Source organism: Globicephala melas, chromosome 21 (genome assembly GCF_963455315.2).
Source record: "Globicephala melas chromosome 21, mGloMel1.2, whole genome shotgun sequence".
NCBI lineage: Eukaryota > Metazoa > Chordata > Mammalia > Artiodactyla > Delphinidae > Globicephala > Globicephala melas.
The window spans coordinates 9410271-9423242 of NC_083334.1; the positions used below are offsets into that span (position 1 = coordinate 9410271).

The 12972-nt window shown below is 36.8% G+C and overlaps 1 protein-coding gene across 2 annotated transcripts in view; it reads left to right on the forward strand.

Moving 5' to 3' along the window:
* The window catches only part of CSMD1 (CUB and Sushi multiple domains 1), a 1753128-nt gene that overhangs the window by 1529122 nt on the left and 211034 nt on the right, over window positions 1-12972 (forward strand). For both annotated transcript variants that reach the window (XM_060291350.1, XM_060291351.1), the window contains exons 27-28: window positions 5537-5728; window positions 10970-11108. In XM_060291350.1, coding sequence (XP_060147333.1) covers window positions 5537-5728; window positions 10970-11108 — 331 coding nt within the window. The remainder of the gene's footprint in view (window positions 1-5536; window positions 5729-10969; window positions 11109-12972) is intronic.

Here is a 12972-nt window from a genome sequence, read left to right on the forward strand (position 1 = left end):
TCAGGTCTATCCTGTCAGATACAGTCAGTGACCCTCCAGAAGGAGATTTCCCTATTCAGTGCTATGATCGAACCCAAAAGAGCAACTTTTCAGAGAAAGTGTTAACCTGACCACGTGCATAAAGAGTTAATTCAATTTTCTTAACTCAAGAACATGAGAACTTAATATGCAGGGTAAGATCTGACTGTTAGATATCTCTGCTTCTGATATGGAGCGGATTGGTGTCGCTTTATATGTTTTTCCATATACGTGGTAAGCATTCTCTCTGTGGAGGTTATGTTATGAAAGGGTGTTTTAAGATAATAAATGTACACTAAGCAAACTTTACTTCTATGAACGAATAACGCAGTTGATAAGTATACTTTTTTTTTTTTTAAAAAAAGGGACTTACCACATAAATGCACACTTCTTTATCTTTACTCACTTTGACCCTGAAATGTATTGTCCACTCCACAACTCATCCATAAAAGGCAATGTGGTATCCATCTCCCTTCCAGGGCTTGAATACTGCTGAGTTGCTGTCCGGCTGCTCAACATCCGGCTCTCGATAAATATACTTTTAGATGATGTTTAAAAACATGCAGGGGGGCTTCCCTGGTGGCGCAGTGGCTGAGTGTCCGTCTGCTGATGCAGGGGACGCGGGTTCGTGCCCCGGTCCGGGAAGATCCCACATGCCGCAGAGCAGCTGGGCCCGTGCGCCATGGCTGCTGAGCCTGCGCATCCGGAGCCTGTGCTCCGCAACGGGAGAGGCCACAACAGTGAGAGGCCAGCGTACCGCAAAAAACAAAAAACAAAACAAAAAACAAAACAAAACATGCAGGGCTTCCCTGGTGACGCAGTAGTTAAGAATCCACCTGCCAATTCAGGGGACACGGATTCAAGCCCTGGTCCGGGAAGATCCCACATGCTGCGGAGCAACTAAACCTGTGTGCCACAACTCCTGAAGCCCCCACGCCTAGAGCCCATGCTCCGCAACAAGAGAAGCCACAGCAGTGAGACTCCCACGCACCGCAACAAAGACCCAACACAGCCGAAAATAAACAAATAAATAAATTTATTTTAAAAAATAAAAATAAAAAACATGCAAGGAGGACTTGACACATTTAATAGGACATGTCCCAAATGCACAATTTTTTAGAATAGAAAAAGAACACAACTCTGCATATTATTTTAATATGTATATATTCCATAAAGTCTCCAGTGTCAAAAATGACTTTATCCCATTGGAAATAAATTTGTGTACATTGCAATTCTTATGACACAATGGTTCTCCACCACCATTGCTGCCTCTTGCAAACAAAAACATCAGGTCCGTGGCTCTCACGCTAAGTGGAGCACAGGTTCAGATCGCTCAAGTCCATCGCTCTGGATTCAGAGACAAAGAGTAGCGATGTCCCTTAGATGCCACTGGGCCTGTGGAAGTTTCTTTATGACTTGAAATAGTCCAGGGAACCCCTGGGGAAATTGAAAAATACAATACCCATCACCTCAGGAACAGTATCTTCTTTTTCTAAGGTGATAGAGGGATAAGACTGATGCAAGTAAAAATATTGTTTTCCTTTTTATGGCAATAAACTGGAATGATTCAGTCACCAAAATCCCATTTGAAGAAAAAAACGTTTAAGAGAAAATTGAGTGCAAGAAACATGTGGCATATAAAAGAAAACAGTCATAAAAAGGAAATGAGTGTATGCCTCATCCATAACTTTGTATGACCCTGAAGGTGAAAAAGCAATTTCTGACCCCAAAGAAATGTCTTTGGTTGGGGACTTTCATATTAGTCTCCAAATAAGCTTTATTGCCTTTATCAGAAAACATCTTTACACAATTTGTAACTAGGGGAAAATAAAATGGCATTTATTTCAAGGACCCAACCAATGTATTTCCCACTGCATTGTTTAAAATGGTTTTGTCTTCCCTAAAGTCGTCTTATTGATTTTGTATTTTTAATCCAATCTAGATTACCCTAAGAACTTTTTATTTTTATTTTATAACTTTTTAATGGCATGCTCTATTATTATTATTACAGATATGCCAAATGGAAATTTGCTTTAGAAGTAGAAACTTCTTTCAAAACTGAATTAAACCTCATACCATTAAAGGACATATAACCCTTAGTACAAGCCTGTGTTTTATATACTGATATTCTGTGGATCTTTATTTGGAAGGGTTTGAAGAAATTTGTTGAGAAAAACATGCTCTATGATAACAGACATTTAGAATACACTGGATTAAACTTTTTTTTTTTTTTTTTTAGTTTCTTTACTGTAGGGCTTCTCTGAGCCTTTAATCCCTGATGTACAGCGGGGATCTACAAGAGGGAGCTAGAGTATACAGTATTTGCCCATCTTGTTTGACCAAACACCTTTAATAACCTATAGAAAAGTGTTCTACAGAACACTTGTTTTTGCAAGACTCATATGTCTGTTGAAATTCTTATTCATGTACAAAATCTGTGCATCTTTGTGTAAAGCTTTTTTATTGAGTAATGTGTGTGTTTGCTTTTAATGAATACTGAATAAAAAGTCGGAAAGAGAAGTAATAAAACATCTTTGTTTTAAAAATTACAATGAGACTTATCTATGATCTCCTTGGCTTTTCGTCTAAAGGTTTATTTTTAAATTATTTTAATACTACATTCTTATTTACATATTTATCATATAAATATTTCTATGGGTGTTTACTAAGAACACCACTGTTTAATAATAGACAATTAACTGTTTTAATACTATATATTTATTTTTTCATTATTTTAATGCTATATTAAATTAATTCTCACTTGGAAATGAATCATCCATGTGCCCACTTGCTTGAGGAAAGAATTAAGTTTATTTGGGGGATGTGAAATTCAGTCCAATGGCCAAGATTTTAAATGTGCAATAGGATTTACTTCTGTTTTTTTCTGGAGTCTAGAGAAATCTCAGCAAAGGTAGAGCACAGGTAGAGCTTAGATTCTTTAATTACTCAAATAGTAAACTCAAGATCGTTTGTAAAATACTAGTTCAGTGGAAGCAGCATTTTGTTGCATAGGTGATGGCCATGATGGGCTATGATTCTGGTGATTGAATACTATAATTGCTGTTCTATATTATAAAGATTTGTGGCTTATGGGTGTGACACTTATGAGTTTCTAACTAGAAGCTTTGTGTCCTTGGGTCCATTCTGCATTCTACTGCTGTCCTGGTCTTCTTTTGGGAAGATGTGCTTGCTTTCCACCCTGCATTCTAATCTTTGCCTCTGATGGGAGGAGAGTGGAAACTAAAAGAATCTTCCTCAATGACTCTGATATGGCATTTCCTGCTCCCTTCCCATTGAAAAAACTACATGGAAGCCCAAATTCTTCCTTTCTTTTTGATATCTACTGAGAATTCTGCTTCCAAGTAAAATTCCCCTACTCAGAACACTAATAATAATAATAACAAGGATGACAGGTATGATAAGCCAGCCATCATGCTGTGGGATTAAGACAGAACTGAAATGTCTGCAGTGTCCAGTATTACAGTAAAGTATGTTATCTGAAAACACATCCACTGAAAATATGTCAAAGGTGTTGGATACAATTATTTTTAGCCTTTTAAAATGTATCACTGAAACTGCAAGAACATGAGGAATCCTGAGAGTCACCAAAATAATGTGAAATGCAGAAAGGTCATGAAGTTCAGAAGTTGGCTTTGCCCTGGGAGCATCTGTCAGTTGGTCCCTGGTGACACTGAGCTTCCATTTTGAGAGTCTGTGGGCTGAAAGAATAGGAAACAAGGTCTAAGATCTTTCCAATATTGGAAATGTAATTGGAGACCCTCATATACTGCTAGAACTCCAAAGGGAGGATGTCCTACTCTCACTATAAGGGAGAATAGATAGATGGTAGAGATAGATAATAGATAGATATAGATAGATAGATAATAGATAGGTGATAGATAATAGATAATAGATGATAGATAATAGATAGATAATAGATGATAGATAATAGATGATAGATAATAGATAGATAATAGATGATAGATAATAGATGATAGATACATGATAGATGATAGATAATAGAGATAGGAGAGAGACAAATATGGATATAGATATAGGTATAGAAACAGACACAGATATAGACAACTCATAACCACAAGCAGGTTTCAAACTAGCTTATAGATAAATTCATGCCATTTCTGTGGCCCAAAATGCCTCAACAGAGATTTTTTTTTTAAAGAGGTAGAAGGCTTCTCATGTTCCAGGCACATGGTAAAGTCAAATGAGAATCCCCTCTGGATAAACACACCTTCAAAACAATTATTGCAAGTGAAGTTCCAAAAACAGAAATGCAAATTCAAAACTCAGAGGCACTTTAGATTACATGAGATATTGGAATTATTATCAGATCAGACTGTAAGAGTTTAAAAAATAAAAGAGAATAAAAATATGAGTAGGGAACAATATGCTGTATAAATGGCCAAAGATATTTGAACAAAATGCTAACTAACAGAAAAGCACAGTGAAAGAAAGTTTAAAACTCAACATGATAAAATAATAAATTTGATGCAGATGGAGAGAAGATTGTGATAGGAAGATAGTCTAAAAAATTACCCAGAAGATGGAACAAAGATAAAAAAATGATTTAAAAATGAAAAGTTGAGACACAGAAGATAGAGACATTTGTCAAATTTTAATTCATAAGAGAGGAACAGAGATAATAGGAGAGAACTGATATTTGACAAGATAGTGGCTTAATCCTCAGATTCAAAACTTCAGATGATTCCAAGTAGGGTTAATAAAAGGAGGTTCATACATAGACATAATATTGTAAAACTTTTATTTCCTTAGAAATAAAGAAGATTTGTACACAGACATCATATTGTGAAATGTTAGGACATCAAAGACAAAAAGATGATCTTAGAGTCGTTTCAGACTGTGAGATTAAGTAGGAAAACTGGAAGGCAGAAGAAGTGGGATAATTTCTTAACAGTATTTAGGGGAAAATAAGGACAACAACAGCTATCCTAAACTATAAACTCGGTAAAAATATTCTTTAGGATTAAAGGAGAATTAAAAATATCTTTAAAGAACTAAAGGTGGTTTTGGACAAAACAGTTTAAGAGAGTTTAGTTCATCTTAGCTGGTTGTGCAGTGGGAAGGCACTGACCAAAGGGAATTTATCCTATTTTGTTTTCCTCAAGGTTCCTTGAGATTGGTATTCTTAAATTATTTAAATTGTGGCATGTATTTTCATTAAAATATTGTCAATGAGACGATCAAAGGGGAATGTGTGTGTGTGTGTGCATAGTATGATACAGAAATCCTTAATATATTCCATAATTGGTTGAATTTTCATGAAGATTTTGCTAGAATCTGTTCAAAGGAAGCATAATCAAGATGCATGCTATTGAATGTATTCTTGAGGGAAAAAAAAGCTTCTTTTCTTACATTCATATGTGGACAAGTGATTCATTAACCCGGATCAAGAGCGCTTCAGCCCACAAGGGCTCTACGTCTATAAGAGTGCTGGGATCGTGTTTCCAGTCATTGATGTGATGTTGTCCCTTCTTTCTAGCATCCATCGCGTCCACCTGCAACGACCCAGGTATACCTCAAAATGGCACCCGCTATGGGGACAGCAGAGAGCCAGGAGATACCATCACTTTCCAGTGTGACCCTGGGTACCAGCTCCAAGGACAAGCTAAAATCACTTGTGTGCAGCTGAATAACCGATTCTTTTGGCAACCAGACCCTCCTACATGCATAGGTATTGTGCAACAGAAAATAGAAATTTTATATTTCGGAAGGAATGCATGTTATCATTAAAGTTGCTCTGTGTATGTATTATTCTTCAGGAGTATTTCTCAAGAGTTTCTTACATGCCCTCTGGTTCCCTGAGATTATATTGAAATTTTATTACAAACCTTTAAACTTTATTTTATTAAGTGAGGTAAAGGAAGTAGTTTACTTAATGTATGGTAATTGACATTTATCTAACATTTCCTATCCTTAAGAAATCTCATAAAAATATGGATCAATCAAATTACTGTAATTTAAAATTCTGTGTGGCTGAAAATTCATAACTCTACCATTGTCGTTCTTATTTTTAATATAGAAACGTGCCCTTAAGCAAAACCTACTCAATAAAAAGGTGTGTTCTCTTTTTTAGAAGATTTTTCTATAATAGCAGTACATTTTTAATAGAATCCTAAAAACTAGAAATTACACTGTTTATGTCAATATAAAGATAAAAGGAGAGACTTCTTTCTAAAATTTACTAGAATTTTATAATTTGACCTTGTTAAAGAGAAAACAATTCACGTGCAGACTTTAGTTTGAATAACCAATATCCAAGATAGTCTATCACAAATATGGTTTTAGGGCAAGACATATTTATATATAAAATAGTAATTACATGTAGATTGTCCCTTCAGTCAATTAAATATTTTACCATAAATACCTCTGTATGGTATCCCATCTTAATTTTTAAAGGAAACTTAATTTTAATGAACTGTCACAGTATAGTTTGTACTTCCTTATAATCTGTTTGAAAAATATAAAATTAATCTGCAAAGACAGGAAGTGATAATGAAGTGATATGCACATAGTTAATGGGCCATTTTGCATCAGGTGACCTTGAGGGAATTTTGTGACTTAAAATGATTTTTATTGTCATAAGGGATTCTCAGTGGTTCTGTGGAGCTATAATATACAACTCTTAACTTATTACAGAGTGTTTGCAGGATTCTGAAGACAGATGAGAATTGATAGCTCTTCTTATTAGCATGCTCAGCCCTGTCAGAGAGCTACCCTGTTTATGCAATGTTCTGTGCTGCACGTACATTTCGTGACTTTCGTGAGCACAGTCGCATTTTACCTCAAGCTGAATCATCAGGAGATGTGTCAGATTTCTACGTGTTCCTTTTTTAAAGTGGAGTAATTACCTATAAATGCAACCATCATTTTAAACCATTCTTCTATTTTTAAATCAGGAGAAGCACATTTTTTTTTCCAGTTTACATGAATTTAAGCTTATGGAGGAGTACATTAAAAAGCAATACAACTACCAGTCAGTCTCTTGAAGATAATTTCTTGGTTGACATTCATGTAAACCATTCATTGTAAAATTTGACCACCTTTCCAAATAATCTATAGTTTTTTTGGGTCATCTCTTAGTTACCTAATTTTAATCAGCGACTAGATAAACCAGTTCTCAGCAATGAAAATAGGTAACACTTTATCTGTCTTGAATATCAGCTCCAAAAATAAGCCAAGATCACTCCCAGGCCATTGAATATCAGTTCTGTGGGCAACAGAACCACCCACATACAGGTATCACGTAACACAAACGTGGAAAATACGTATTTGGGAATAAGTGAACAATATCTTTTTATCATATTGTAAACATATTTTGCCCCAGCAATGGGATTATGCCTCTGTACGATACTCATCCCTTAGAGCATGGTCAGGTATTAGCACTCATCTACATTCTGTTCTGCTGATACGGACATTTTTTATTTTTTTGCTTTTTTCTTATTAAACATAATGTGGTTTTGCAGAAGTTTTATAAGCTACAGTTAAGAAAAAAGAGGAAAAAAACACTGTCACCTTTTTACCTGAAGGCAACTACTATTAGCATAAACATGCATAAGTAAGCTTCATAATTATTTTATGTATATATAATCTATTTTTTAAATGTTTTTAAATGAAAACACCCTGAATGATTATTTTGTAAATTACACTTTTACTTACTGGTACACGATGAGTATCTTTTGTGTTATTATGTATTTTTTACTAATTAAGTTTTATGCCTGCACAGTCTTTCTCTGTTTGGATGAGTATTGACCAATATTGATTCCACTAATCCCTCCTCAATGTACGGTTAGGTGTTTCAGCCTTTTCCCTTTCACGAAAATTGCTGATATGAACACTTGTTGCAAAACACATCCATGATTGTTTATGAATGACATATTTCTACAAACTTAGGTATTTCTAGAGTTTTCAAAACTTTTTCAGAAAGGTTGCACCAATTTACGTCACCGTCAGCATGATTGTTTATTTTCCCCGACTCAGAAAAGGCACTTTATTTGATATTTCTTAATCTTATAATATGGGCAGGAAGTGAAGATTCCTTGGCGTTTTGATTGGCATTTTATATTAAAAATGAGGATGAACTGCTTTTAATTTCATATATTCTTATCGACCACTTGAATTTGCTCTTTCCTGTTGACTGGCTAATTTCTTTTTTCCGTTTTATTCTTAGTGTATTTTTTCCTCCTATTTGCTGTTCTTTCCCATTCTCTCCCTTTTATAAAATCTCTTAACCACTCACCTGTTAATATGTTACTCATATTCTCACCAGCTTGTCATTTGCTGCTAATCTGCCCTGTGATTTGCTGCTAATCTGCCCTGTGATTCGCTGCTAATCTGCCCTGTGATTCGCTGCTAATCTGCCCTGTGATTCGCTGCTAATCTGCCCTGTGGTTTGCTGCTAATCTGCCCTGTGATTCGCTGCTAATCTGCCCTGTGATTCGCTGCTAATCTGCCCTGTGGTTTGCTTGGATGCCTCACTTCTTTCACTTCACAAAGGACTCCAGCGATGGAGGCACCTCTTTCTGGAACTGAGTCTTAAAAGACCGATTCTCTGGACCAGAAGACACTCAGTACTTTCTGATTCTGAGTAAAGTGTCCCTTGAACATCTCCACAGTTTCAGTTTTCTCATATAGCCCACAATACCTTTTGTCCAAGTTCAAATTCTAAAGAGCTCTGCAAAGCAAAAATGCATTCCGAGTTTGCAAAAACTTATTTGGCGGCACCATCCTGCCCTGATCTACAGGGTAACTGTTTTGTGGCTATTTACCCCACTTAATGGTGTGAACATTGAAATGTTCTGGTGTGGAAATAGTAATGTGTCTAGTTAAACAGCACCTCTGCAAACCTTAGTGGATGAACGTGCTACCGTGTATGTCAGGAAGGTCCACCCTAAGGGTTTCGAATAAGGAACTGTGGATTGATGTGAGTTTGTGGATTTTGTCTCTATGTCCATTCCCTCTGGAGAATTTCTAGAGTGTCTGAATTGCGTTTTGTACTAAATGTAATCCTATCCAAAACAGTTTGCAAGCTTTCTAATGAAAACCTGATGAAGCTAAAATGAAGAATTCCCCACCAAAGAGAGAACAAACCCAGCAAGACGGTCCTCCTTAATTCCACTTTAAGCCTTTAAATAACCTCATTTGAAAATGCCACCTGGGACCATTATGAATAAGACAGGATCTGCCCTTTGTTTCTTTTCAATTAATATTTGAGTCTCATCCCTGAACTCTTCCTGCTGGTGGTACCCTTGTACCCGGTGTCCTGAATCTGTCATGTTTCTTCTTTTAAAACCTGAGCGGAGTAGCATAACCTGCGGCCCTCAGGTACCTCTGTCCCCACCTCAGCGCCGCCTCTGCTGCTTGTCCAGGCTTCTCATACTCCAGGCTGTCAGCACCTACGCGGTTCCGGGGGAGGCCACGTCCTGTGAGAGCCACTTAGCCGATTGTCTCCACATCGTTTATTAAAATAAAACTGCATACTATGGAAAATGTGGTTTCAATCATTTTGAAGAAAGTTATATCGTATTGCTCTTGAGAGTATATCTGTAAGAATTTATTATAAATATTTCCTGTGATATTACTCAGAGTTTGCCTTAGATGAGACGGAAGTTATAACAAAGAGTCTTGGGATTTGTTATATTTTTTCTTATGGAAAGTTAAGTTTTCAGGAATGTTAAGTGAGTATTTAAAGACACATCCATATCAGAAAATTATAAAGTGTGTAATCTTCATCTTATTTTCAAAAAAGTCCTTGTGTATGTGTGTGGAAAATATCAGCCATTAGCATATTTCCTTCTCTACTTATTTTTTTCCCTGAATATATACATGATCAATGAAGTGAAATAAGGTATGCAGTTTAGAGGGAACAGTATAATTTAATCAGGGTGATTTTTTAAGAACGGCTTGGAACCAATTCACAATATTTGCTATGAAGAACCTTAAACCTAGCATATTAATGTGAATTTTGCATTGTTTTAGTACCTTCCACAGCATGGAAGCTCTAACAGGAACATTATCTACTAAATAAAGCAGTCCTAAACATTTTCAGGTTCAAGAATGAAGACTGTCTTGCCTGTTAACAACAATAAACTATATAATCGTTGCCTTAACTAATACAAATGTAAACACATGTAATTAAAAATTAATGACTGCAGAAACAAACTAAATTTATTACTGTCATCTGAAGTGCTTCTTCCTGATAGTAACCTTCTAAATAGTGTGATGAAATAATATTTTAGGGGTTTAAGTTCCTGCTCAGCCTCCTCTTGGTCATCTATCCGCAGATATCACCGAAACTTTACCTGTTAGTTTTGTTATTTTGAAATGTGGGAAAGATATCCGAGCCCTACGTATAGCAGAGGAGTGTGAGAAATATACGAAATAACACGTATTCATTTATTCAACAAATGTTTCCTGCATACTTATTATGATCAAAAACTGTGCTAGGCTTAGAGTTACAAGAGTGAACAGAGGACGGATGATCATTATGCCACTGGAAGCAAACTTTTTAGAATAAGTAAGCAATGACTTTGTAAACCATAAGAAATGACCAAAGAATTGACATAACCGTAAAATGATATTCATGGGGATTTTTTTTTTCCTGTGCAGTTTGTTTTCATATATTTATAGTGTGGAGGATTCAGGTAATCTGTTCAGTTTAACTGGGTAAAGTTTAAAATTAAAGGAAGTAAATTTCATTTGTCAGCATTGAAAATCCTCCTTAAAAATGGAGTGGAATATTATATAAAATTTGGTAACAATCACATAAAAACATGTACAGACCTTCTGGGTCTTAAATTTCCTCTGGGTAGTTGTTTAATAAGCCAGTACGCAGTGTCTTCGATGAACCCTGTGCAGTCTCCTTTCACACTGACCAGCACCCTTCTCTCCCCTGAACCTTCCTCTCCTGTGACAGCGGCCTGTGGTGGGAATCTGACTGGCCCGGCCGGTGTCATCCTGTCCCCCAACTACCCGCAGCCCTATCCTCCCGGGAAAGAGTGTGACTGGAGAATAAAGGTGAACCCAGACTTCGTCATCGCCTTGATATTCAAAAGGTACCGTCTCTTATGGAATACCTCTTTTAAGTAGGACTTACATATTTTTTTTTTACATCTTTATTGGAGTATAATTACTTTACAATGGTGTGTTAGTTTCTGCTTTATAACAAAGTGAATCCATTATACATATACATATGTCCTCATATGTCTTCCCTCTTGCGTCTCCCTCCCTCCCACCCTCCCTATCCCACCCCTCTAGGTGGTCACAAAGCCCTGAGCTGATCTCCCTGTGCTACATGGCTGCTTCCCACTAGCTATCTATTTTACATTTGGTAGTGTATATATGTCCATGCCACTCTCTCACTTTGTCCCAGCTTACCCTTCCCCCTCCCCATATCCTCAAGTCCGTTCTCTAGTAGGTCTGTGTCTTTATTCCCATCTTGCCCCTAGGTTCTTCATGACCTTTTTTTTTTTTTAGATACCATATATATTTGTTAACATATGGTATTTGCTTTTCTCTTTCTAACTTACTTCACTCTATATGACAGACTCTATGTCCATCCATCTCACTACAGATAACTCAATTTCCTTTCTTTATATGGCTGAGTAATATTCCATTGTATATATGTGCCATGTCTTCTTTATCCATTCATCTATTGATGGACACTTAGGTTGCTTCCATGTCCTGGCTATTGTAAATAGAGCTGCAGTGAACATTTTGGTACATGACTCTTTGAATTATGATTTTCTCAGGGTATATGCCCAGTAGTGGGATTGCTGAGTCGTATGGTAGTTCTATTTTTAATTTTTTTTTATTTTGGGGTATGTAGGCCTCTCACTGTTGTGGCCTCTCCCATTGCGGAGCATAGGCTCCAGACGCGCAAGCTCAGTGGCCATGACTCATGGGCCCAGCCGCTCCGCAGCATGTGGTATCTTCCCGGACCAGGACACGAACCCGTGTCCCTTGCCTCGGCAGGCAGACTCTCAACCACTGCGCCACCAAGGAAGCCCTATTTTTAATTTTTTAAGGAATCTCCATACTGTTCTCCATAGTGGCAGTATCAATTTACATTCCCACCAACAGTGCAAGAGGGTTCCCTTTTCTCCACACCCTCTCCAGCATTTATTGTTTGTAGATTTTTGATGATGGCCATTCTGACTGGTGTGAGATGATATCTCACTGTAGTTTCGATTTGCATTTCTCTAATGATTAATGATATTGAGCATTCTTTCATGTGTTTGTTGGCAATCTGTATATCTTCTTTGGAGAAATGTCTATTTAGGTCTTCTGCCCATTTTTGGATTGGGTTGTTTGTTTCTTTGATATTGAGCTGCATGAGCTGCTTATAAATTTTGGAGATTAATCCTTTGTCAGTTGCTTCATTTGCAAATATTTTCTCCCATTCTGAGGGTTGTCTTTTTGTCATATGTTTTCCTTTGCTGTGCAAAAGCTTTAAGTTTCATTACGTCCCATTTGTTTATTTTTGTTTTTAAAAGGATCTTGCTGTGATTTATGTCATAGAGGGTTCTGCCTATGTTTTCCTCTAAGAGTTTGATAGTGTCTGGCCTTACATTTAGGTCTTTAATCCATTTTGAGTTTATTTTTGTGTATGGTGTAGGGAGTGTTCTAATTTCATTCTTTTACATGTACCTGTCCAGTTTTCCCAGCACCACTTATTGAACAGGCTGTCGTTTCTCCACTGTATATTCTTGCCTCCTTTATCAAAGATAAGGTGACCATATGTGCGTGGGTTTATCTTTGGGCTTTCTCTCCTGTTCCACTGATTTATATTTCTGTTTTTGTGCCAGTACCATACTGTCTTGATTACTGTAGCTTTGTAGTATAGTCTGAAGTCAGGGAGCCTGATTCCTCCAGCTCCGTTTTTCTTTCTCAAGATTGCTTTGGCTATTCGGGGTCTTT